This window comes from Neovison vison, chromosome 9 (assembly GCF_020171115.1).
Source record: "Neovison vison isolate M4711 chromosome 9, ASM_NN_V1, whole genome shotgun sequence".
In the NCBI taxonomy this organism is placed as follows: Eukaryota; Metazoa; Chordata; class Mammalia; order Carnivora; family Mustelidae; genus Neogale; species Neogale vison.
In genome coordinates, this window is record NC_058099.1 from 94,439,614 (window position 1) to 94,465,868 (window position 26,255).

The window sequence follows — 26,255 nt, forward strand, 5'->3', positions numbered from 1 at the left end:
GCTCAGAGGCTCTAAATCCCTCCTAACACTCGCCGCTTGCCCATCAGCGCGATCAGAGCAGCCGACAGCCGTCTGGCCGCGCGGAGGGCGGACCGCGGCGGTCCCCGGCCCCCGCAGGCCGCTCCAGGTCCGCGCCGGTGCAGGCCGCGTCCTCCCAGCGGCGGGGACCAGCCCGGAGGCCCCACGACTGCCGGGAGGGCGGACCGAGGGGCTCGCTGCCCGCAGCCATGCTGAAGCAGAGCGAGCGGAGGCGGTCCTGGGGCTACCGGTCCTGGAGCACTCCGGAGAGCGAGCAGGCCCCCGAGGCCGAGGCCGAGGCCGGGGCCGGCGCGCACCGCCGCAGCGTCTGCTCCGTGGGGGCCCGCTCCGGCTCCCAGGCCAGCATCCCGCCGTGGACCGAGGGCAACTATAACTACTACATCGAGGAGGACGAGGACGGCGAGGAGGACGACGACCTGAGGGACGAGCCGGCCGAGGAGGCTCGGCAGCCCGAGGCCCAGGCCGCCCCGGCGGCCGGCAGCCCCGAGCTCGGCGCCGCGCCGTCCGCGCTGCGCGTGAACGTGGGCGGCCAGAGCTACCGCCTGGACTGCCGCCAGCTGGCCTGCTACCCCAAGACGCGCCTGGGCCGCCTGGCCACGTGCACCGGCCGCGGCCGCCGGCTGGGCCTGTGCGACGACTACGAGGAGCGCACGGACGAGTACTTCTTCGACCGCGACCCGGCCGTCTTCCAGCTGGTCTGCAACTTCTACGCGTCGGGGGTGCTGCTGGTGCGGGACGAGCTGTGCCCGCGCGGCTTCCTGGAGGAGCTGGGCTACTGGGGCGTGCGGCTCAAGTACGCGCCGCGCTGCTGCCGCATCTGCTTCGAGGAGCGGCGCGACGAGCTCAGCGAGCAGCTCAAGGTGCAGCGCGAGCTGCGCGCGCAGGCGCAGGCGGAGGAGGCCGAGGAGCTCTTCCGCGACATGCGCTTCTTCGGGCCGCAGCGCCGCCGCCTCTGGAACCTCCTGGAGAAGCCCTTCTCGTCCGTGGCCGCCAAGGCCATCGGGGTGGCCTCCAGCCTCTTCGTGCTCATCTCGGTCGTGGCGCTGGCGCTCAACACGGTGGAGGAGATGCAGCAGCCGGCGGGGCCGGGCGCGGGCGGCGGCGGCGGCGGGGGCGGCGGGGGCGGCGGCGGTGGTGGCGGCGGCGACGCGCGGCCCGTCCTGGAGCACGTGGAGGTGCTGTGCATCGCCTTCTTCACGCTCGAGTTCCTGCTGCGCCTCGCCTCCACGCCCGACCTGCGGGGCTTCGCGCGCAGCGCCCTCAACGTGGTCGACCTGGTGGCCATCCTGCCGCTCTACCTGCAGCTGCTGCTCGAGGGCGTCACGGGCGAGGACCCGCGCCAGGGCAGGGGCTCGCCGCGCGAGCACGACATCGAGGCGGTGGGCCGCGTGGGCAAGGTGGGCCAGGCGCTGCGCGTCATGCGGCTCCTGCGGGTGCTGCGCGTGCTCAAGCTGGCGCGCCACTCCACCGGCCTGCGCGCCTTCGGCTTCACGCTGCGCCGCTGCTACCAGCAGGTGGGCTGCCTCATGCTCTTCATCGCCATGGGCGTCTTCACCTTCTCGGCCGCCGTCTACTCCGTGGAGCACGACATCCCCAACACCAACTTCACCAGCATCCCCCACGCCTGGTGGTGGGCCGCGGTGAGTCCCCGGGCCCCGGCTTCCCGGCCGCTTCCCCAGCCTGGAGGCGGCCAGTCGGCCCCGTCCTGGGCCAGCAGCGGCCTGCCTGGCTTTGTTCCCCGACCTTTTCCCTGCTGGGGCAGGGGCCCCTGCTCCCTCCAGGGCTCTGCTGCCTGCGGCAAACAGAACCAAGCTGGAAAGACAGAGTCCCGTAAGTAACGGAATTCGGCTGGGTCCTAGGAGCTTCCGAATCTAGATTTTTTTTTTAAGATTTTATTGATTTATTTGAAAGACAGAGATCACAAGTAGGCAGAGAGGCAGGCAGAGAGAGAGGAAGGGAAGCAGGCTCCCCGCCGAGCAGAGAGCCCGAAGTGGGGCTTGATCCCAGGACCCTGAGATCATGACCTGAGCCGAAGGCAGAGGCTTAACCCACTGAGCCACCCAAGCACCACCCCCACCCCCCGGAATCTAGATTTAGTCTTACGTCCCTGGACAGGCTGATTTTAAGAAGGGTTCCTTGCTTATGTATGTGGGACCCATCCATTCTCCTCATTCTTATTCACCACTTACCGAACACCTGTTATCTGGTTTGTAAATTTTATCTGATTTCAGTATCACAACCTGTGAAATGGTTAGGATCATGACTTTTTTTTTTAAGAGGACAAATTGGAAGTGGCTTCAGATTCGAAGGAAAGTAAGTTTATGCAGGGAAGAAGTGAGACTCAGCTGACCCGTGTCCACCCTAACTGAGGTCCCACTGCTTCTAGCCAATCCTGAGTGTGGAGAGAAGCATCTACAACCCAAACTTGATCCAGGATCGCTGAAGTTCCCTTAGGGCCTGGTATTCTTGTTCTACAGCTGGAGGAGTCGAGGTGCACAGGGTTTGAGTGTAGACACCCACCTAAAGGTAGCAGCGTGACGACCTAAACCTAAAACCATCCAAGACAAAACCCATGCCCTTCCTACACCCAGCAACTGCCTCTTTCAAGATTCATGTCTAGGGCGTGCCTTGCCTAATTTGCAATCTTTCAGTCATTTTTGTTGTTTTCTTTGGCATTTGCCTCTCTGTAGTAATATATTCCATTTGCTCAAATATCCGCATTTCTGCTATGCTAAGCTAAATCCCTGGGAAATCCCTGAGTCACCGGACATGCTGATGGATAAGCTCACATTTGTGCATAGGAAAGAAGTGGGTGTGTCATTTCTCTATTTTTAAAAGTAGATAGTTTGTAATGCCGCTAGAAACATTAAGCAAATACAACCAGTTTTTCCCATGTAAGGAACTGGTTATTTTCAACATTAACACTGGGTTTGTTAGAACCTCGAGTCTGGTGTGGATTTCTGAGATGAACGAACCCAGAGCTACTAACAATGTAGTTCAGCGAGATGGAAGGTTTAAATTTAGATTCTAGTCCCCAATCTGCTAATAATTAACTGTGACCCTGAATAACTGTGAACCCTCACTCTCTTACTCCCTGTCCTAAGTTTTCTTGTCCCTAAAAAAGGGTGGCTACAGAGCCCTATAATGCAGTTAGTCTTCTGTCAGGAAAAAGTAGAACTCCTATGTCAAATAGGATTTGTGGGCTTTCTTCAGTGATGGGATGACATTAGGCTCTTTCCCATGAGCTAGCCCAATGCCACACCTCTGATCACATTCCCAGTGACAAAAGGTCATCCCCATAATAGATAAACCATGTGTACAGATGGCGCTGATACAGGATGCTTTGTCCTCTGCAAATGACATTTACTTTGGAGGTGAGTAAAGCAGGAAGGGAGAAGAGCAAATCCGCGTGCTGATGACACATTACCAAGTTCAAGAGTCAAGTTTCCATTTAACCAAGTATCTTAGAAGACCAGCGTGCATGTAGGTGGGGCCTAGGGGACATTCTGTACTATACTTTCAACCCAGGAAACTTTTTAAAATTTTGTATATTAATACAAAAATTGATAAGAATTATATTGCTAGTGAGGATTTTTCTTTTAAAAAATTTCTTGAAGGAATGCCTATTGATTCCATTTAATTTCTTGATCTATGTAATGTACAATGACCCTCAAAACTTTCAAATTACCCCCTTTTTATGTTAACTAAAACAGTTTTAGTCAAAATCGGTTTTTTCCATAAGTTTTCCAATCAAAACTAAAATCACCATTTAATTTTTATCAATAACACATTTTAACGATTACTGCTTTTGCCAAAGCAAGTTTTCTTTTGTGGACATTATCTCCATCAGGCACTATTTTCACAAGCCAAAATTTGCACACTTCTGCCTCACTGTTGACCAACCTCAACCTTTACCTGTGGACTTTGTCCATCTCATTCTGAGAATTTCAGAGACTAGCAAAAATCATTATGAACTAATCTATGTTTCTAAACTAATCTATGATAACAACAGGAGCAGATTCCCCCCCCACCCCGAACATTCAAACACTCTTTATGCCCCAGGACAACAGAGATTAACAGAGTTCTTCCCCATCCTCCTGAAGGCAAGCCACACTGTGTACCAAGGGACCATATTCTCATAGAGCAAAGAGAAGAGAATGCTGCCAAAATGATGCAGACAGAATGCCTTGTTTCCCTATGTAGAGGCCAAATAAAAGATACAAAACATAAAGATGAATTCTTCATGAGAATCACAAAATCCATCTTATGCATTCACTGAGCTAGAATTCTTTGATCAATTCCAGGGCACCAAGTGGGTGATCTAAACACTAGGGATATTGGGTTATCAATAGAACAAAACCCCCCAAAAGATGACTTTCTTTCTCTCACGCAGTTTACATTCTGATGGAGAAAGAGAATATATAGTTTCAGCTACCGGTGTGTCTCATATGAGATAACAGGATAGAGAGAGCTGGAAGGCCTCTAATAGGATGGCCGGAGAGGCCTTCCTGGAGAAAATGACCCTGAAATGAGATGAAATTTTAAGGGTGAGAAGAAACCCTTCTGTACAGACATGACTGAACAGAGATGAGAGTAAGAAGTGGAATCCCAAAATCGAACTCCGACACAGCTGTCTCCACGCCTTTTACTGATCACACACCTCGTAATTAAGATTTTTTTGGAGCACACCCCCATGATAAATATGTGTTCAGCTATTCACAAATTATGTTATTTGTTGCTATAATAATGATGCATCACAATCTACCCCAAAACTTAATCGCTTAAAATGTCGAGCACTGATTTAGCTTATGAGTTTGCAAGTCAGCAGTTTGGGCTGTTTTCAACCAGAAGGTCCTTCTCATTTGGGCTGGTGCCAGTCACTCATATGTCTGATGATCAGCTGGGTGACAGCTGGGATCAAAGAGGGGACTAGACCACATCTCCATCCTCCAGCAGGCATGCGCCCATGGCCGTGGCAATGGGCAGGACAAGGGATGAGTTTCAACCATGTGATCACTGTATAAGTTCTGCTCATGTCATTTGCTCAACCCATTGACCAAACCAAGTCGCAAGGCCAAATTCAGAGTCCAAGAGCAGACCAGATTAGCACACCCAATCTAGGAAAACACTGAAAGGTTTTATGGCAGAGACTTGGATGCAGGAAGATAGAAAGAATTAGGTCCACTGAATCGACATTTTTCCAAAGTAGATGCACACATGGCCAACATACACATGAAAAAAAAATGCTCAACATCACACATCATCAGGAAAATGCAAATCAAAACTGCAATGAGAGATCACCTCACACCTGTCAGAATGGCTACAAAAAGCCAAGAAATAACAAGAGTTGTCAAGGATATGGAGAGAAAGGAACCCTCATGCACTGTTAAAAGGAATGCAAACTGGTACAGCCACTATAGAAAACAGTATGAAGGTTCCTAAAAAAAAAAAAAAAATTAAAAAATAGAACTACTGTACAATCCTGAAAATCCGCTACTGGGTATTTACCCAAAGAACGTAAAGACAGTAATTTGAAAAGATACATGCACCCCTGTGTTCACTGCAGCATTATTTACAATGGCCGAATTATGGAAGCACCCCAAGTGTCCATCAACAGATGAATGGATAAAGATGAGGTATGTGTGCGCACGTGCGTGCGCGCACACGCGCGCACACACACACACACACGGGGTATTACTGAACCATAACAAAAGAATGGGATCTTGCCATTTGCAACAACATGGACAACAACGGAGGACATCATGCTACGCGAAATAAATCGGAGAAAGACAAATGCCACATGATTTCACTTCTATGTGGAATCTGAAAAAAATAAAGTGAACAAACAACAAAAAAGCAGAAGCATATCCATAAATATAAAAAACAAACCAGAGGTTGCCAGAAGGTAGGATGGTGGGGGGCGTATAAAATGGGTGAAGGGCAGCGCGAGGTACAGGCTTGCCGCTACGGAATTCTAAGCGATGGGGATGAAAGGGACAGCACAGGGAGTGTAGTCAGTGGTGCCGTCATCAGGTTGTATGACGACAGATGGTCGCGTGACAGAATGTGCAGACCTGCTCAATCACCATATTGTTCACCTGAAGCTAATGTCACATTGTGTGTCCACTATATTTCTATTAAAAAAATTAGGTAATACAATCATTCTACTGTAGTAAGCTGTTCCTGCTCACATATGTACCCATCAGGAAACACATCCTCACACAGGTCGGTATTGTCTTCCAGACGTCCGTGCTGTCTGCCTTGTACGCTCAGCCTCACTACAGACCGATTCTCCAAGCCGTTCTTCCGTGGGCTGCTGCACTTGCAGACAATCCCCAAATCCAACTTGCTTTTCATCATCTTCCCTCTCTCTATGCCAAGGATCTTAAAACCTTCCTTTGTAATTCAGCTCAAGGTTTTAAGAGGAATACAGTAATTTTCATCAGGGTGAATACTTCTACAGCTGCAGAATAACCCCCTGTGGACATTCACGTCTGCAAATGCTCCCACATTAGGATTTAAGAGCCCCGTCCTACTCGTCTGTCAAACGGAGATCATTTGTAAGTGCTAATAGGAAACATATGTAAAATGCTAGCCTGCCGTACATCCGCCATAAATAGAAGCTACCCTATCTGTCTAGTTGATAATCTTTATCACGTGGAAGCCATAACCTTTGCTTTCAGATTCATTTGGGGGAAAATAAAAACAGAAGTGATTCCCTCTCTACTAGAAAAAGAGAGGCTGTAAGACATCGGAAGGGGTCAGCTTTTCTCTCCTGGGAGAGCCTCTGAGTGCCCAGATGAATAGGTACGCACCCAGGGCAGGGCAGCTCCAGTCCTGTTGGGTGCCCCCTTGACCCCTCCCATCCCCCTACCCTGGCTGTGTGGGGGTAGGAAATGCATGGCCCAGCTCTGGCAAGAACAGTTAGCTCTGTGAACACGCTGTCATCGCTGGCCTCCGGTGTGGCTCTGTTTTAAAGCAGAAAAGGGCAACTAGACTGTTTAATGGGCCATTTCCTTCTGAGCCTCAAGAGTGAGTTAAAACTATAGAAACCAAAGAGAAAACTATGTCATGAACTCATTCCTGCAAAGACTAACAAAACTCTTCAAAAAGAAGATTTATCTCTAGCTGATCAAGCAGATAATTGTGCCACAGAGACCTTGCTCCTATCTTTGTTTTCCCAAAGCATGTTATCATTTCCTTGCAAATAGGTGGCACTTACGAGATCACCGAGATTTTATTTTATTTTATTGGATCAATGGCTTGTTTTAAGAAGACCCATTTAGGGGGCACCGGGTGGCTCAGTGGGTTAAAGCCTCTGCCTTCGGCTCACGTCATGATCCCAGGGTCCGGGGATGGAGCCCAACATCGGGCTCTCTGCTCAGTGGAGAGCCTGCTTCCTCCTCTCTCTCTGCCTGCCTCTCTGCCTGCTTGTAATCTCTGTCAAATAAATAAATAAAATCTTACCAAAAAAAAAAAGAAGACGACCCATTTAGAAGTTGCATCAGCCAAGTTAGGAAAACAGAAAAGAAAATGTGGGGGGATATTTTAAAAAGAAGAAATGTGACACAGGGTTTTTGATACACACGTGTTAGAGGGCTGGAAGGGCAGTAAGGGGAAACAGAACCCAGAGATCGGTTCCTGCGTGGAACAGTGGTCAACCCTAAAACTGAAGGAACAAATAGAAGGTCAAGTTACTGGAACCCACAAAAATAGAGAAGGAGCCACTGAGGGGCTGTCACAGAAACTCCTTGGACGACATCAAGAGACTAGTGTTCTCTGAGCCAAAAGACTCCAGAGCCACGGCTGTCTGCTTACTGGAGGACGGTGACAGCCTGCAGAAATGGGAATAGAGATGCTTAGCTCCTCACCCACCTCCCGTGTCCCAACACTATCTCATTTGCAGAACACAACCAGAAGCCAGCGAGCAAGGAGGTCTGGGAAATGTAGTTTGCACACTCCCAGCTGCAGGACTGTAGGAAAGAGTACAGAGGGTGTCTCGCTTGGGACGGAGAGACAGTGGGTCAATGTCCGACACAGACAGCAGTAAGGGAGGCAGCATCCTCTTAGAGCCTTCAGAAATAGCAAAGGAGCCATGAAATGGGGCAAAGGCTCTTAGGCACTACTATAACTTTTTGCTCCTGTGGACTCCTGACTCTGGAGTGGTCCCCTTTTAGAACTGTGGTCCTCCTGTGGGCTGGCAGGACTTGTGGGACATGACGGAGCTGTAGAGGACAGGGAAAAGTACCAAGTAAAACGTGGGTGAGGTTAGGGCATCATTACGGCATGCCTTTCCCTGGCTGGAGGAGTAGATCCCACATTTGCCTTAGCTTCTGCTACCTCCTCCTTATTGCGCAATTTCCAGGCACATCAGGACTTTAACATACAGATGAGGCAGGTTGGTTCTCATAAGGTCCTCTCCTCACCCATGATCTCCTTCTAACAGCACTTCTACCCTCAAAACATTCTTTGAATTCCACTGAGGAATTCTCCTTGGAGACTGTGATATGTCCACTTACTACTTTGTAATCGTGCCATATCCTCACCTTTTGGAGGGAGCATTTGATATTCTGAGATACAGTCAGGTCCCTTGAGCTGAAGACTGACATCTGGAGTTAACCCTTGAGGCGGCTTAGACTACTTGTTTCAAGGTCATGCCACTGAATCCTCTGTGCAGATTAAAATTCAAAGAGGAATTCTTCAAATATTTGTAGCTGCAGCAGCGTGGATAGGCACGTATAGCCTTTGAAGATAAATCCTTTAGAGAACATGCATTAAGGTGTGTAAAAATTTTAGCCAGAAATCACAAGTTTTTAACACCCCAAACTGTTTGGGGATGCTAGAAGAAGCATTCATTATTTTGAAAAACTAGTCGTGTTCCTTGGGCTCCTACGTGCATGGATTTCTGGGTGCCAAGATTTCATCTATACCTCGCTCATTATGAAGGAAACAAACATTCCTTGCTGAAGGGGAAATTTCAGTATGGTCATTCTGAAGTTTGAGAGAAAAACTGGATGCTTGTCCTCCTTGTAATGTTTAGGAGGCCAAGATTTGCTGATTAATGGGTGAGCTCCTTGGGGAAGGTCACATTATGGCTTTTGGGACCCAAAGGCTAGGGAAAATATGTAAGCCTTCCACGGAATGGGACATTTCCAGTTTAGGGAGTGGCTGAGCCAGCCAGTGTTTTCAGGATATTAAGATGGATTGCAGGGATTCTGGTCAGATTTCCAGACCCAGCCCCTCCTAATGTGAGAATGCACTCTGAGGTCACATGTGTCAGTATATGGCTTTCCATCTTTAATGTTCATGAAGGGAGAAATGGGTTTGGGCTGTGGAACATGGAGAAAAGATCCCCAAAGCCACGGAATTCTGCATTCCTCGTGGAGCCAAGGAGCAAGAAGCACGTCACTGGTTGAGTCAAACTGTCCACAGAACAGACAAGGCACTGAAGAACTGTGCGTTTTGAACAAATTCTTCAGGACCCGTCACACAGAGCCTCCTAGCAGAAGAGATCTTTTCTCTAAAAATAAAGACCCAAGATACACAAAAATATTTAGTCCATATTATGAGCCTCAAGTATGTCATCTCCCTTAAGCCAATACTCTTTGCTTTTGACTCTTCAAAGTTCAGCCAAAAAAAAAAAAAAAGTCGAGGTTGGGAATGCAGTCAACCCAGTGAGGGACTGATCAGAAGTTTAAAACAGGCACTTTGTCTCACTTCTCTTCCTCTGGATCCTCCGAGCCTCCTGCCTCCCAACTTGGCGGCTTCGGCCTTTTGTGGAAGCTTCCTGAACTACCCCTTCCTGTCACTCATCCCTGTCCCCGGACTCCCCGTAGACTTCCTCCAGGGCAAGCAGACCGAGTGATTCAACATTCATCCAGAGATAGGAGGGCTGTGCTTGGTGACCTGTGGAAACCACGGTTCAGGTCAGTGTACCCGGACAGAGACCTGACTCAGGTTCTTTTTCTCCGGGTATGGCCAGGCATCAGAGAGAGAGAGACACACACACACACACACACACACACACACACACACACCCCATGAGTGAGATCACCGCACCACTGCCTGACATCGTCCTTTGGTGCCAGAATCTGGAGCCAGAGTGCCCCCCACCCTGTTCCCCTCCCGTTCAGCAGGATCCAAGCAGGGGCCCGTTTCCACAGCCCGTCGGTCTAGTAAGCATGAGAACCACTAGCCTTATCCTCGTACCCTGCCCCAAGCTCTCCTTCAATCCCTTAGCACCCCTGCGGGGTACGTACTGCTATTCTCCCTGTATTTCGCAAGGAGAAACAGACAGAGGGCATGCAGGAGACTTGCCCGACACACAGCTGGGAAGGGGATTCAGATCATGTACCCGGATGCCATCTGTCTCCTTAAGCTGGTCTCCGCCATCTTGCCTCTTTTAGGTGCTTGTTTTCTTCCCCCAGGGGAAGGGACAGCCCACCCTCAGCAGGTCCCTCGCAGTCAGAGGTGGTACGTCTCCCACCCCCAAGAGGACGTCAAGCTTTCACTTTTTTACGGTCTGGGTGGAGCTGTGGTTCTTATCAGCAACACCAGATTAGCCCAGCTGGCCTGCTTCTCCATTCCATCCTAACTAACCAATCACACTTAGTTCAAACCGACCCTTACGTCAAAACAGAAGTGTTTACTAAGCTAAACACCACCTTGGTACAGGTCAACAGGCTAACTGTGCATTCTAGTACCATCTGCCAGAAAATTGTGGCAATGCCACAGATGGATGCAGCAAACAGTGCCCCCTGGAGTTGTGCAATGCACAGGAGGTTGAGGTTTTTTGGTTTTTTTTGTTTTTGTTTTTTCCTCCAACTAAGCAACTAAGCCCTGCCTACAAGCCTTCTAGTCATTTAGCCACTAGTCTGGGGGCTGACGGGAGGCTCAATACATGAGGCTTAGAAAAATGGGCCCCAAGAGATTTTCCCAGGTTTTCTCTGGCTCCACTGACTGATAACTAGTCCCGCGAGTATCTGCATTTTAAAACAGAAGCTTATTAACCTAAATAAATCTCTAATTAGTGGAATTCAAGGCAGTGTGCAAGAGTGATGGGAGAAATTTCATGCAGGATGAACATATTTTTGGTCTGTGATGTCTTACGGAAAAGTCCCTTTGCAAAATAATGAGAGTGTGTTTCTCCAGACATTCGCAATTAGAGCACCTTCATATACGATATCTCATTTGAATGACATAACAACTCCGAGAAGTATTATAATTGTCTCTGTTTTAAAGATGAGAGAAGCACCACAGAGGAGGTTGCTCGCTGCCTTTTGTGGGCCTGATCCTGGGTTAAGTACTTTATACTCCTTTTCTTATTTAGTCTGCAGGAGAAGATGAAGAGTTGGCTACGATCCTCCGATTTTAGATGAGGAACCAAAGCTCAGAGACTGAACATCTTACTTGCGGGTGTTCAGCGGCGAAGGGTCAGAATTAGGACTCGGACCCATGTATGGCTGGTTCCAACCCCTAGCTCTTCCCGGTACACCTATTAAATGGGCAAATCCAGGGTCCCTGGTCCTAAAGCTGGGCCCTCTGAGGGGAGGCAGAGGCTAACATTTATTGAAGCCATGCTCCCCAGGAACTTTACACAGTGCATTTTATATGCTCTCCACAACCCCTTAGGCAGCTGTGATCTCCCCTGTATTGCGTGTAAGAAAATTTGTAATAGTCAGGATCCAAGCCCAGGAACCCCAGCCCCACAGCGTGTGTTCTTTCCATGACGCAGATCCTGTAGGCAAACCTTCTGGTACCCCCTAAAGCTGGCTCTGTGGGAGCCGTTATCTGACCTACGTGTACCTTCAGGGAGACAGAGGACACTTTCCTGCCTGGTTCTCTCCTTGTCTTCTCCCCCGTCACATTGCTAACTGTTCCGTCCCACTTTCTTTCCCACGCAGGTGAGCCTCTCCACTGTGGGATACGGAGACATGTACCCAGAGACCATCCTGGGCAGGCTTTTTGCCTTCCTCTGCATTGCTTTTGGAATTATCCTCAACGGGATGCCGATTTCCATCCTCTACAACAAGTTCTCTGATTACTACAGCAAGCTCAAAGCTTATGAGTACACGGCCATGAGAAGGGAAAGGGGAAAGGTAGAGTTCCTGCAAAGAGCCAGAAAGAAGATGGCGGAGTGTTTGGCTAAAAGCCTCCTACAGCCCCAGCCCAGGCAAGCAAGGTGATGTTTCAAAGGACACATCACTAGTAGACCCCGCGAACCTCAAGGTTTTAGTCCTCCTTTGTATTATCAGAATGGACAGTACAAGAACACAGGAGACAGTCATACACAGCGGGCATCCAGCTCAGAGTTCTACTCCTGGAAACATCCATTTGGGCCCAAACTGGGCCTGCCTCCTTTGTTCTTTAACCGTGTTGTTGGAGTCTGACCTCCCCAGTGACACTGGCAGCGAAAACTTGAGCAACATCTTCTCATGGCTTCTCAGTATTTCTGAACTTGAGTTGACATGAGAAGAGTTTCCTTGAAGAAACAAAACTCATGTTTTTCAGAGAGAAAAAGAGGCTTTTGCAGCATGAGCTTTAGTTAGACCAACCTCAAAGGCCCAGACCTACTGGACGTAGGGTTTAGGGAAGTTGCTTTAACTGTCTCAGCCTCAGTTTCCTCAATTGTAAAAAAGTAGGTAATAAGACCTACCTTGTGAGATCAGCATGGGCATTGGAGATAATAAATATTCAATAAATGGTAGCAGTTAAAATTGTGAGTGGTTGTTGTCTAGTACTCTCCAGACAGGTGGTTCTCAGCCCAGGGGCATATGGCACCCCCAGAACCCCTTGCTCCTGGGACATCTGGCCATGTCTGCACATGTTTTTGACTGCCACCACCATGAGGGAGGGGGAGAGTGGCGACAGGCATTTCGTAGGTGGAGACTTGGGATGCTGCTGCAGGTACCGGACAGCCCCGTAACAAAGAATCATCGGACCCAAAAAGTCAGTGGAGCCAAAGCTGAGAACCCTCATCTAGACTGACCCAAGGTGGCCCCAAACCCTCCCTGTGAAACACACCCAAGCGTGCTGATCACCCTCCCTGCATAGGCATCCTGACATGTCATACCTTCTCAGGCCTCCTCTCCCTCACCTTTCCAGGCAAAGAAAAAAAAAACTTAAATCCTGCCCTTTGGACACCTGTTCTGGACCAAGCACTGAAGGAAGGGAATTCAATCCATGTGGCTCTCTGCCCTGGGCTGGTCTGTGGGTGAGAAAACCAATCCCCACTGGGTCCTGATACTTTCTCGCCCTGTCCCTTCTCCCTCTAGTTCCTTCCTCCCTCCATGGGACTGCTGGGAAATTGCATTTTGGAAATTAAAGCTTTGTTTGAACTGAGCGGAGATCACTTCTGTAACTAGGGCTTTTGCCATGCTGGCCATCACATTTGTCTCATGTCTCAGGACACCAATGTCAAGCTTTGTATGAGGGAAGTTTTCCTCTGTACGAGGAAAGTGAGAGTAATTGTTTTGTGCATTCTTACTGTGACAGGCACTGTGGTTTTACTTCATAATCTGTAACTTCATTTCATCCTTAATACATCCCTAAATAGGGTATTATATTTCAGTTTGATTAGGAAGACATGTGTAGGCTCAGAGAGGGTAAGTAATTCTGCTGACACAGTCAGTAAATGGTGGGACTGGTTTTTAAGCCCAGGACCGTCCGATTGCTCAGAGTCTAAACTTGTGGTTCTGTGTCTTGATAGTCAGAATACTGAGCCCCACCGCCCAGAGTGTCAGATTCACAGGTCTGGGGTGGGACATGACAATTTATTTGCATTTCTACCAAGGACCAGGTGATGCTGACATTTCTGGTCCAGGGTCCGCATCTTGAGAACCGTGAGTCTGAATCACCTCACAAAGAGCTATGACTACAAAACCAAATGTACGTCTCCCCCTTATTCCAAAGTGTCCTTAACACCATCATATATGACCTAGAGTCTGAAGGGTGAGCAGAAATCCAATCCTGGGAGGGTCGCTAGATAACATACAGGATATCCAGGTAAATTTGCATTTCAGATAAATAAGTACTTTTAGTAGAAATATGTCCCAAATACTGTATCACACTTCCACTAAAAAACTATCTAGTGCTTATCTGCAATTCAAATTTAACCAGGCATCTCATATTTTTATTATCCACCCAACATTAATCTACTGTTTCTGAGATACGAAAGTTTCTCATAGGGATGGAAATTACCCTCGAGTCCAGGAACCCCACCCAAACAGCAAGACCCTCAGCCAGGGGACACTTCTCTCTCTTGCTAAATAAAAAGAGGGAGGAGTTTTGAATCTGACCCCTTGCCTTGATGTGAAAGCAGACTCCCAGCATGCGGGAGGTCTGGAGCAGAGCTTACATAGCCGCCTGACATGTTCAGGATAGCAGCAGCCCCTCTGGCCCACCTCCAGCCTTCCAGATCTTTCTGAGGTCTCTGGTGGCGGGGGGGGGGGGTTGTTGACAAAGTACATCTGCTGGGCTGTTCAGGGCACAGGGAAGAGGAAGAGCCAATGTTTGCCACATTCCCTCCCTGGGCGCAGGGCAGAAGGGATGCCCTAATGGAAAGAAGTGGGGACTGGCCGGGGATATAGGCAGGGGAGCCTGGTGGAGCAGAGGAGCTATTCCAGGTCCCCGGAGGGATCCAGTAAATGGCAGTGTGCCACCCCCCACCCTGTCTCACTAGGCACATCTGTTCAGAGAGCTGTGCTCCTACCTTCCAAGACAGCGGCAGGAACAGAAGGGAGTTAAAACCCAAGAGTCCTGACATTCCAAAAGCCCCACTGTGTGCCAGGCACAGAACCAGAAATTTTCACTGGACCCTTTGCAGCCCTAGGAAGTGGGTTTCAAGGTCATCACTTACAGAGGCTCGGCCACATGGACCTTGACATAATCGTTGGATCTGGATTTGAACCCTGGCTCTGTCATTTGCTAGGAGGTTCTATCAAAAACATCTGAGGACTGGTGATTCCCTATGGTTCAAGCTAGTAGTTGTATGATCACTTGATTTCTCTGGGCCTCTGTTTCTGCATCATTCAAGGGGAGATCATAGTGCCTTTGTCGGGCTGTGTGGTCACCACACAACAATGCATTAGCAACATTTGCACACGTCAAGAACTAAATGTTAGCTGCAATGATCACCAGCAATTTTCTGGCTGCACAAGGAAATGGTACGAGCCCAGAGAGGGGGACCTCACCTGTTACCAAGGAGAGAACCCTGTAGGTGAAGACAGTTCAGTTTTTGGAATACTGTTTCCAGCCCCTTGCCCACTCAAGGCCCCCGAGAAGGATCTAGACCAGTTTGTCCGATGGGACTTTCTATAATGCTGGGAATGTTTCACGCTACGCAGCCCGTGGGACTGTTGAGCACTTGAAATGTAGCTACTGTGATTCAGAAGGTAAATTTTTAAATTTCATTTCATTGAAAAATTTTTTTTCCAGATTTTAAGTCTCCGCTCTACCCAGCATGGTGCTCAGACTTACGGCCCCAAGCAGCAAGGGTCACATGCTCTACCCACTGAGCTGCGGGTGCCCCTCGCTTCTCGGAAACTGTAAATGGTCACATAGCCATACTGGGCAATGCAGTCATGTACCTTTCTTCTGCCCTCGTGGGGGCATCCACTCTGAGGCTAGAAGGGGCGTTTGGCTTTAGGGAGGGGAGTGCGCCTGGGCAAAGAAGAAAATGTGACAGTCCCCTCTTCTGGCTCAGAGCTGGAATGGGTGTCCAGGACAATAAGGACAGCATTGGAAGTAGAGGCTGACAATCTGACTCGTGGCCTGGAAGGGCCTCTTGAAGAGCGAAGAAGAGAAATCCAGCAAAGCGTGCACAACAGACAGTGCTCTCGAAGGACCACGTCTGTCATTAAAGTGGGTTGCAAGCTTCACCCTGAGGAACTTCCGGGCTCCCTCACTTGGGTCAGCCCAAGACCATATACCATTTCCTTCGACTTCTAACCCAAAGTGGATCAAAAACACTTCCCTTATTTTACCTCAGCTTCAAGGATATAAGCAGACATGTCACAAGACTCCTTTCTTAAAAATAAGGGAAAATATTAAATTATCACCTAAAAACAACCATATTCCCCAAGAGCCTAGATCCAGGCTAGGTTAAGGTTAAGTTTTGTTGAGCTTCAAATTCGCTTCTCTTAGGCAGATGCCCCGACTCCCTGAATCGAGATGATGGTGGTTCCCTCTGTCTCACTCCTCCCTCTTTCCCTCCCTGCTCCACTCCGATGGGACTTTACAGCTCATGAGTATTCTACCTCACGTGTCTCTTCTTGTGCGCTGGGCCTTCTCTCCATTTGTGCTTCTAGATGCGTTATTCACCCTTGCTGCAGCGTCCAAGAGGTCTGTCTCTTGCATCTGTACCACCCAGGCTCCCTTGCCCTCTAGTAGAGTATCAGCAGTTGAGATGAGAGAACATTCTGGGCATTACTCCCCACCCTGTGTGTGTGTGTGTGTGCACCAGTTTTCTGGGCAGCATCTGAGTTCCTACAGTCAGCCAGCAAGTGAAACAGCCCTCCTGTCCAGCCACAGCACTCACAGGCTCCAGGAACACCTTCCCCTCCAGTTGTCCTTTCCGGCCTAAAAGTGCTAATGGCCTCTTGTTTCTTGTCACTGAGTGTCTCACCATTCCTCGCTGGTCCCCTTAATCCTCGACACAGCTCTGTAAATAGAATATTATCTTTCTGAAAAACACTTTGAGTGTGCCAACTATTTCCCACTGGAATCCTAATTGGCGTCTCTTGAGAAAAATATATTGGTTTATTCTTCCAGTCACTACAGTAAAGATGAGGTATTTTAATCTGAGGATTCATGCCTCCCAGGACATCATTCCAGACTGAGAAGCACAGCCCTTGGATGTACAGACGAGGAGCCGATCCAGCTCAGAGTTGTTTGTAAGGCAGTGATGACTGGCATCCTTAAGTGCCAATAAATGATTCATGCTTCCTGCCAAAGGCCTCCAGCTCTGATCTCCTTGGGAGTTTTCAATGACAGCCTGTGCAGCTCCCTTCCCCAGCCCCATCCCATACATACTAATGGATTTCATGACTCCATGAAAGAACACTGTGCATAAGATAAATGAGAATATACACACCTACACACAGACGTGTTGGTGTCCTCTGAAGACATCAAGAAACCATCTTGCCCAGGCTCCTATCTTTACTTTAGTAAGTTTTTATTAACCTTGTTTTGTAAGTGATAGAACTGAAACCCAGAGAAGCTAAGAAAAATGCCCAAAGATGGCAAACATTTGTTTGCCATGCTGCCACCCCCTTTCTATGCCCACAGCAGACATTCTTAATCAATCACATCCCTCCATCCCATTAGGAAATCTTCTCATCACAGTTCTCTAGCAGCCAACTTGGATCTGTCAGAGCTGACACTCAAGACCTATTTGCCATCCTAGCACGTGCTCGGATTTCCAAAAATTAAGAAATCCGTCTCTGTAGCCTTCTAGTGCATTCTTCTTTTTGAAGGATTTCCCTACAAATCCAGAAAAACTGCAGACCATGCTCATGCTATCCTTAATACTATTAAGCCTTGGTAAATGATATTCCCTGAGTCCCAGTTTACTCATCACAATACGGAGATTATCAAGACCTTCTGGGGAGGATTAACTGCTATATGAATGACAAGCACCCAAAACAATACTCCTCCTATAGTAGGTGCTCGGTTGATGGTAGATTTCATCATTCACTTCCTATAAATAGAATGTCAGTGATGTTCATCAGCCAGAACATGCCCTTCTGAGGTGATTATTAGTGTCGGTGGTCACTGGGCTGACCACAAATATTTTAGCTCTCCTCGAATATGAGCATGGTAGATTGCATTCCTCCACACATTCAACTTATATGGGGCCAAGTGGCTTGCCTTGGCCAAACAAATGTGAGCAAAAGAGATGCATATTACTTCTGCATAGTTACCAGTCTTGCTTTTTTCTGCGTTGCTAACTGTGGAAACATGTTAAGATAAAACATCCATCTGCCAAGGTCTGTGAATAACTATGATCAGCAGAACCCCAGGTTGACCCTACTGGACGTGTAGTTTAAAAGAACGATGCCTTCTTTGGATCAAGTCACAGATTCTGGATTGGTTCTTTCTGTAGCCATAACTCATCCATTTGGTGAATACTCCTTTTTTGTATCAGCGTTCCAGGGAAGCTGCAATTTCTCCATCTTACTCTAGAGAAGGGACTTGAAATATTCATGTGTTTAAATGTTCACATCTCCCCAAGTCATTTTCTACGAAGGACTGAATGGTAAGTCAACTTAAGATTTATCAAATACCCACGATGGGCCAAGCATCATTCTGGGCACTCTATGTGAGCTAACGTGCACGCTTCACACAATGTCTGTCCCATAATAAATATCCAAATTCACGTTAATCATCATGTCATCATGGTTGTCACTATTATGCACCATCTCCAGTCCTTATGACCACTCAGTGAGGCAGGGACTGGTATCTCCACTTGACAGAAAAAGAAATTAAGGCACAACACAGTTGAGCCATATTTGAAGCCACAAGGCATCAAAGGTAGAAAAAACGCAGCAAGGATGTGAATTCAAGTATACCTGAAACCAGACTCCTTGCTCTTCCCACCTGCTCCGTACACTGCCCAGTGAAGACCGCCCATTGTTTGCAAAGCATTTCCCTGACACCTCTGCTTCCCATTGGTGGGGCGGGTACTCACCATCAGACCTATCCCTTGATTTTACCAAATACAACTACTATAGGTTAATTCATCAAGGACAGAGAGAAATTGGCCTCCCCTAGGTCAGCTCGGGCATGGAAATTAAAACTTGGCATGCGGAAAAGAATTGTTTTTCTGCCAGCTTCAGAATTCACTATCAAGAGGAGTTTCTCCCTCCCTCTTCCTTCGAATTTCTTTGGAATCTCTAGCTGTCACTTATTTCTTTTTCAGACATGGCACAGGGCAAGGGACCAGTGAGAAGTTTGCCCTATCCTGCCCATCCCCCTAGAGCGGAGGCCAATTAGGGAGGAAAAGAGAGAACCCAAATACGGACAGACCCACCAACCGGCCTCAACTCACTACATCTTCCTTCAGGCCATTTATTTCATTAAAGCACAGGATGCTCAAGGGAACCTCAAGAAAGGGGACAATTTCATTTTCCCCACACCTTGGAAATTAAAATTCTTTCCAAAAAATAATTTGCTTTGTTCTTCGAATAGGCTAAGGAGAGGAGAAAAGGGGTCAAGGAGTGAGAAGAAAATGAGAGGCAGGAAGGGATGGAGGGAGGGAGGGTGGGAAGGAAAACAGATGCATGAAACAGGGGAAGAGAGGAACATTAAGAGGGAAAGAACAACGAGGACACAGTCAAGGAGCAACAGGACTGATTCATGGTTTCATGAGATCAGCACCTCATCTAAATTTCCATCTTTTTTCAAAATGTTGATTGGTACCATATTGCCTGCCCATCTCTCATACCTGGAGTGTTTCCTGGGGTTCCCTTCCCTGAGCCCCCACCCACGCCCTCAGAAAAGGCTCAACGGCTCTCACAGTCTAGTTCATAACTGTGGTTCATCTTGAAAGGACACAAAATAATGGGAAGGAGTAACTTTCCAGTCCAACTGACTTGGGTTCAAAATGCAGCCCTAGCATCTCTTTTCCAACAACAAACATTGATAACCATGCATGAGCCAAGCACTGTTCCAGACATGGGGCTGTAGTGAACTAGATTCCCTGCCCTCATAAAGCTTCCATTCCACAGAAATAAAAGGAAAATAGGTAATAGTTTAGTGATAAGTACATTGAGGTAAATAATCCATAGAGAACAACAGTATCAGGAGAGGGGCACTTTTAAATGGAAGATCGTGGCAAATCCTGATGCTGGAGCAAAGCCTTGAAGGAGTGGAGGAGTGAACCCTGCAGCTATTTGGGGGGACAGAGCAAACCCCAAATACAAACACTGGGCCAAGATCATATACTTAGCGTGGGCCTCAGGATCGACGGATTGTAGGTCCTGATGCTGTAGAATTTTCGCAGTTCAGACAACAGTGAACTGGAAAAATAGGAAGTGATGAACAAAATGTACGACATTGGAAATGGACTTTAAGGTACAGCTTTAGTTCCCTTCGCGACATGTTATAGAGTAAAAGCACGTGCCTGAAGATCTGAAGTAGAAGATAAAACCATTGAAGGAATCCAGAAGCCAGCGCATTCGAAGGGTCATCTGTGTAGGTGTTATCGTCACCAAGAACTGGGCCAGACTGGTGTTGAAGAGAATGAAGGGGACCGGGGTCCTGCTCTTCAAGGAATTCGAGGGAGGGCTCGGAGATCACTAGAAGGTTATGGTAAGAAGGGAGAGGGATCTAAAGATTAGCAATGCTAATCTGGTTTGGAGCCAAATGACCTGGAGGCAGCAGAAAAGAGCAGAGGACACCTGTGTTACCCCACGTCTAGTAGGTAACGGCTATTGGAATGGAAACCATCACCAACACGGCTTGAGAGGACTGCAAGGAAACAGGGTCCTCAGGGGAGAGTCAGATACCAGGGAGCTTCACCATGTCCCTGGAGGGTACCACGGGTACTTGATGGGCAAGTGGCCCACGGACACTAAACAATGTATATGGCATAGAACAGCCCATAGCTGACCGGCCCACCCAATGGTGCCTGCGGTACAAAACATGGAATACATTTAGGAAATGAGTGTATTCAAAATTCAAAGAAGAGGTTAAGGGTACAGAGGGAAATACTGACGATTGACGCCAGTTCCAAGGCCCCCAGGGGAAGTGTTGTGGAACTTGGGAAGGGTAACGGTTGGGTCAGAACAGGGCGTGTCGGAGTAAAAGTTCAGGCGCTGATCCCAGAGGCCCAGCTTCGCACGGTAACACTCATCGGCATGGATGAGGCGGTCTCAGGGCAGGGGGTGGTGGGGCTGTGGGTACAGAAGGTGGGGGAGGGGGGCATGAAGCCCTGGATTCACCGCAGGCTCCCACGGATGGGAGCATGGCGTGGGGGCAAGAGAGAATCTGCTCTGGAGCACCAGTGCTTAGAATTCCCTCTTGGCCCTGGAGACTGGCGGAAGGCAGGCCCTACATTCCAAGCTCCTCTTGACTCCTGCTCTGTCTAAGCTCTGTGTCCTTGGGCCAGTTACTTAACCTTGCTGAGCGAGTTTCATAATCCATAAAGTGCCCAGGAATACCTACCTCACAGGGTTGTCGCAAGGCTTAAAATGAGACAATGTACATCTAGAAGATAGAGTCTAGCATGTGATGGTCGCTCACTGATATCAGGCCCATGGCCTGTGGCTCAGGTTACACATATCTGAGTTTAGATCCTGACTCTGCTTCTCACCAAGGGTATGACCTGGAGCTAGTTACTTAACCTGCCTGAGCCTTTCTTTTTTCTTTTTCTTTTTTTTTTTTTTTTAAGATTTTATTTATTTATTTGACAGACAGAGGTCACAAGTAGGCAGAGAGGCAGGCAAAGAAAAAGGAAGGGAAACAGGCTCCCTGCTGAGCAGAGAGCCCGATGTGGGGCTCGATCCCAGGACCCTGAGATCATGACCTGAGCCAAAGGCAGAGGCTTTAACCCACTGAGCCACCCAGGAACCCCTGAGCCTCTTTCTTGCCTGTAAGATCAGGAGAGTGATACCAGGTACTCTGGTCTCCTGTAAGGAACACACGGAAGGACGATGGAAAGAGCTGCGAGGCCTTGCCTTCTCCTTGCTAGAAGAGACCCCAAAGCACAAGAAAGCAATTTCCTCCTTTTCACCCCTATTTCTAAGTGAATCCCCAGACCTCTGTGTTCCGGGCTCCCCTGTCCCAGGGAGAATCAGGAACTTCTTACGCTGTTTTTGGTGCTTCTACCAGGGCCTTTGTGTGGGAGGCTGAGCGCCCGAAGGGGTAAGGTAGGATCATACTAAACTGGAGGGCAGCAGAGCCTGGAGTCTGGACTTGACACTGCACGATCAGGAGCCCAAACCCAGGACAAGGGAGGGGAGTTTTCTGGGATGAGGGACGGAAGCAGTCTGCAAGGAGAGGACAGAGGCCCCGATGGCTCCTAAGGCAGACCTGGAGAGGTGTGGGACTGCTCCTGGGACAGAGCCCCCCAGCCCCGCCACCCTGGTGGCCGTTTCCGCAGCCTGGAAGTCGAGGGCACCCTGGCATGGATACAGCAAGCATGCTGCCTGTTTCTTTCCATCTTGTTCTTGGCTCAGAGCACAGCAGCCCTCCTGCTCCAGATGCCATTCGATAGCTGTGAGTCAAGGTCGCTCTGCCCACGGGTGGCCCTGGAGGTCATTTACCGTTTCAGCATGGGGTGGGGCCACTGCCTTGCCAGACATCATGGGTGGCTGCAATGAAGTCAACCTCCCTCTAGGGTGGCCTACTTTCCAGTTTGCCCTCAACCCAGCCTCCGAATTTCAAGCTCTTGCTTTCTACTCTTTTCTTGGTGCCTTAGAATCACTCATCCAGATAAAACTCACTGAGGATTAGTTTTTTCCCCCGTACAATGGGAAGAATTCCTATGACATAGGATGGTTGTGACTCCTATGGATAATACAAACCTTTGAAACGGATGCGGCAATGAGCAGATCCTCAATGAATGGCAGAGGTAGTTGTGGCGAGTGGAACTAGTAGAACTGGTGGTAATAGTAACCACCACGACAACAGGTAAAGTGCCGGCCGGCCCAGATTTAACCAGTCCCGTGCTCCTTGGTATTCTGCTCCCTGCTCCCAGCTTCACCAGAGACTACCTTGGGTGACTTGGGTTAAGGCCCTAACTCTCTGCCTTTGCTCCCCTATCTGTCAAATGCAGAGAGTTCCGCTGATTTCAGAAAATGCCCTCGTCCCTAGAGAACATCTGGTCTCCTCTTTTCTCCTCGCGCCCCCATATTACAGAGGCAAAATTTGAGGCCAAGGACACAGGCAGCCTGCCTCACTCACTAACCGAACACTCTTTCCAAACGCACATGAGCTTAGTCTGTCTTTGCTCTGTTTTGTTTCCTGGTGTGGGCTGGGAGGGTAGGGGTTGGGGGACAAGCCGGCGATCTGGAAATGTAGCATTCTCTTTCCTTAGAGAGGCTTTTGATTTATTAGGACAACAAGATAAATCCATGCAAAAAGAATAACAAAAATACAAAAACCTCCAAAAGCAAAGTTTAAAAATGAGGTAAAGTATGAGAAGTTCTCTGAAAAAATGTAAGGTATTCATAGAGACAAACTGTGGTCATTTCCCTACAAGATGGCTCAGTGACCCCACTTCTGGCTCTGCACACCCTCGCACAGTCTCCTCCACATGGTACCGGGGCACATCGGGGTGACGCACAGACTCTAGCAGGAGTAACGGTAGGCTGCACCAGACCTTAGGTAACGAAAGACTACAGCTTCCATCTTGGGATCTCTCTGAACCACTTGCTCTCGAGGAAACCAAATGCCAGGTCAGGAGGACATTCAGGAAGTGACCGAGAAGCCCATGTGGGTGACCCAATCAAAAGCTAGAGAAGAACTGAGTCCTACTAATAACCCCACCCTCGGACTGAGCAGATCCACCAGCCCTCGGTGCATGCCTAGGTGACAGCCTGACAACATTATGAGAGATCCTAAGCCAGAACCTTAAGCTTGCCTGCATTCCTGCTGCACAGGAACTATGAGATAATACATAATGTGTTGTCCGAAGCTATTAAATTTGGGATAATTTGTTACACAGCAATAGAATGCTAATACACAAGCACAGACCACCATCATTCTGCGTCAAGTACCTACTGTGTGCCAGCCCTGTGCTCCCCAAAGAAAACATATCAAAAAAGACAAGACAGAAGGTCCAGTTAGGAATTATTACAGCATTGGGCTGAGCCTGCCCTCGGACTGGTCCCTTGGGAAAGGGTGGGCCACTGATGGAAAGAAAGCAGATTCCAAGGGGCGTTAGAGAGGAGTAGGGAATTTGGGTAAATTGGAAGGGGAGGTGAACCATGAGAGACTATGGACTCTGAAAAACAGTCTGAGGGGTTTGAAGTGGCGGGGGGGGGGGGGGGTGGGAGGTTGAGGTACCAGGTGGTGGGTATTATAGAGGGCACGGCTTGCATGGAGCACTGGGTGTGGTGTAAAAATAATGAATACTGTTTTTCTGAAAATAAATAAATTGGGGGAAAAAAAAAAAAGAAAGCAGATTCCCCAAGAGAGCTTATAAAAAAAAAAAAACCCATGGCTTCTTCCCCCAAATGAGAGCACAAGGTTCCTACGTGTGCCTGTGTATGAAAGAAAACGACACCTGAGGATCATGAAGGGGTGCGACTCCAAGACATGGCTGCCTTCTACATGGCCCTTAGAAGGAGGCAGATTCTAAAAAGTTCCCAAAAAGGCAGAAATAAAATAGCTCCCGTGGAGCAGAACTTTCAGCTGCTCCCATGGAAAAGTCTGGCTGCTTTTGTGAACTAGGTCTGAGTTCTACCTACATCACTTAGGTCACTTGCCCATCCCCAAAATGGGAATGGAACCTTTTCTACCATCACAGAAGGATGCAGTGAAGAGGAGACAAGAAAATGCTTTGCCAACTCTAGAACAGCAAATATGATAATGACAACAGAGTGAGATCTTGTGTATATAGATCCCAAAACAGGGCCTGGCTCACCATACTGAGTCAACAAATGGTAGTGTGTTTTCCTCTTAATAGGCTCACCTCCAGGAAAAATATCAAGTAAAATCATGGTGGAAGGTATTTTCTGATGGTTGTGCCTAAGCGTCACCTTCCTCCAGGAAGCCCTCAGTGCCCTGAAGCATCCCCATGCATCCTGTCCCTCCTCCACCCAGGACTCACCCAGTGAAAAGCAGAGGCCTCTCTGCACCTCTGCTATGCTGAGAACATGCAGGATTTAGATCCCAAAGCCGGGAACCACAAAGGAGGCAAAGGAGGGCCAGACAACTTCGTCTCACTAGGATCTGAGGACGTTCAGACTGCGTAAAGGCATGGGATGGAGTGATAAGGACCAGGAAGACAGAATGGGTAGGAAAAGAAATACAACATCTTTTTTTATCCCTCTGCCTAGGGCCTGGGTACAGATTTCAGTTTCCAACTCTAGGTTCAACGGGGCAAGGCAACACCCATCGGCACACAGGCGTGCTTGTCTTGCGAGAACAGGAGTTGAGGTCTACTACAGGCTGAACTGTGCCCTCCCAAAAGGTGCTGAAGTCTTTACCCCCAGAGTCTGTGAATGTGTGTGACAGAGGAAGTCTCCTGTTTGCATTAAAAGTCTTCCAAGGATGGAATGGTTGGGTGGAGGCCAAGTGTGCCATTTAGCACAAGACATCTCTGCAAGTCACAGAATTTGAGTTTTGTGTATCAGCTTCTTCCAGCTTCCCTAGGGGTGAGCAGAGGATACAAGTCAGTAGGAACATTTCTACAGGGACACCATGTTCCAGGCACACAGCTCTCTTTGGATAGGCCTGTCTAGCTCCAAAGCTCAAGTCTAGACTATCTGTCTTCAAGAAAAATGAATGGAATTATTATTTTTTTTTTTGGTCTAAATATGCCCAAGTATATAAATGGGGAGGGGAGGATTTTCTCATGCTTGATCACTGGACAGTGGGCAGTTGATAATGACTACATTCTCTACCAAGCTCTCGGTGTACAGAATTTTGCCTTGCAGATCCTAAATCCATACAATTTAAATCTGTCAGGAAAAATAGTGAAAAAATTTTTAATGGGCCAAAAGGTGATTAAGTGTCCTTTGGAAAGAATGTTAGGTATTTAGAGGAACTCTCCAGGGTTATCTGATTCTGAAGAAGTCTGTACCTTTCATGGACTATTTTGCAAGTCTGTAGAGCTAGAAACTAAATTCTGAAGGTCTAACAGGATGCAGATGCTTCTTGTTTACAGAAATGCAAAAACCTGGAGATGAAAATACAATGGATTGTTACCTTATGGGTACTCAACATTTGGATCTTCTTGTAGCATATTTTGGTAACATTTCATTCTTTCAAGAAAAAGAATAAGCCCCCTCCCCATTATTCCTTGAAGAAAAATAAATATTTTTCCCTTCAAAGAAAAGGAACGGGGCCTTGAGATATATTGCCAGCTAAGGAAGGGAACCACAGTCACCGAGGAAGGTTGGAGGTGTACCTTTGCTCAGAACAGGCGAGAACAGGGTGATCCTTCACCAGCAGCCTTTACCAGGAACACAGGTGTTAGATAAAATTCTACACTGCCAGTATTAGACAGGAGAATGAAGCAGTAAGGGAAACCTCTCTCTCTTATTCTA

The 26,255-nt window shown here is 48.3% G+C and overlaps 1 protein-coding gene across 1 annotated transcript; it reads left to right on the forward strand.

The window, feature by feature from the left end:
* Positions 1–227: 227 nt before the first annotated feature.
* Positions 228–12,224, forward strand: KCNV2 (potassium voltage-gated channel modifier subfamily V member 2). The gene is made up of 2 exons (XM_044264171.1): positions 228–1,679; positions 11,943–12,224. Exons 1-2 carry the CDS (start codon positions 228–230, stop codon positions 12,222–12,224), a joined length of 1,734 nt encoding a protein of 577 aa, XP_044120106.1.
* Positions 12,225–26,255: the final 14,031 nt, after the last annotated feature.

What these genes read in the sequence shown, in the direction of transcription:
- KCNV2 (XM_044264171.1), top strand. Translation starts at nt 228, where the DNA reads ATGCTGAAGCAGAGCGAGCGGAGGCGGTCCTGGGGCTACCGGTCCTGG. An exon ending in ACGCCTGGTGGTGGGCCGCG is followed by an intron (nt 1,680 to 11,942) that starts GTGAGTCCCCGG and finishes TTTCCCACGCAG; the next exon opens with GTGAGCCTCTCCACTGTGGG.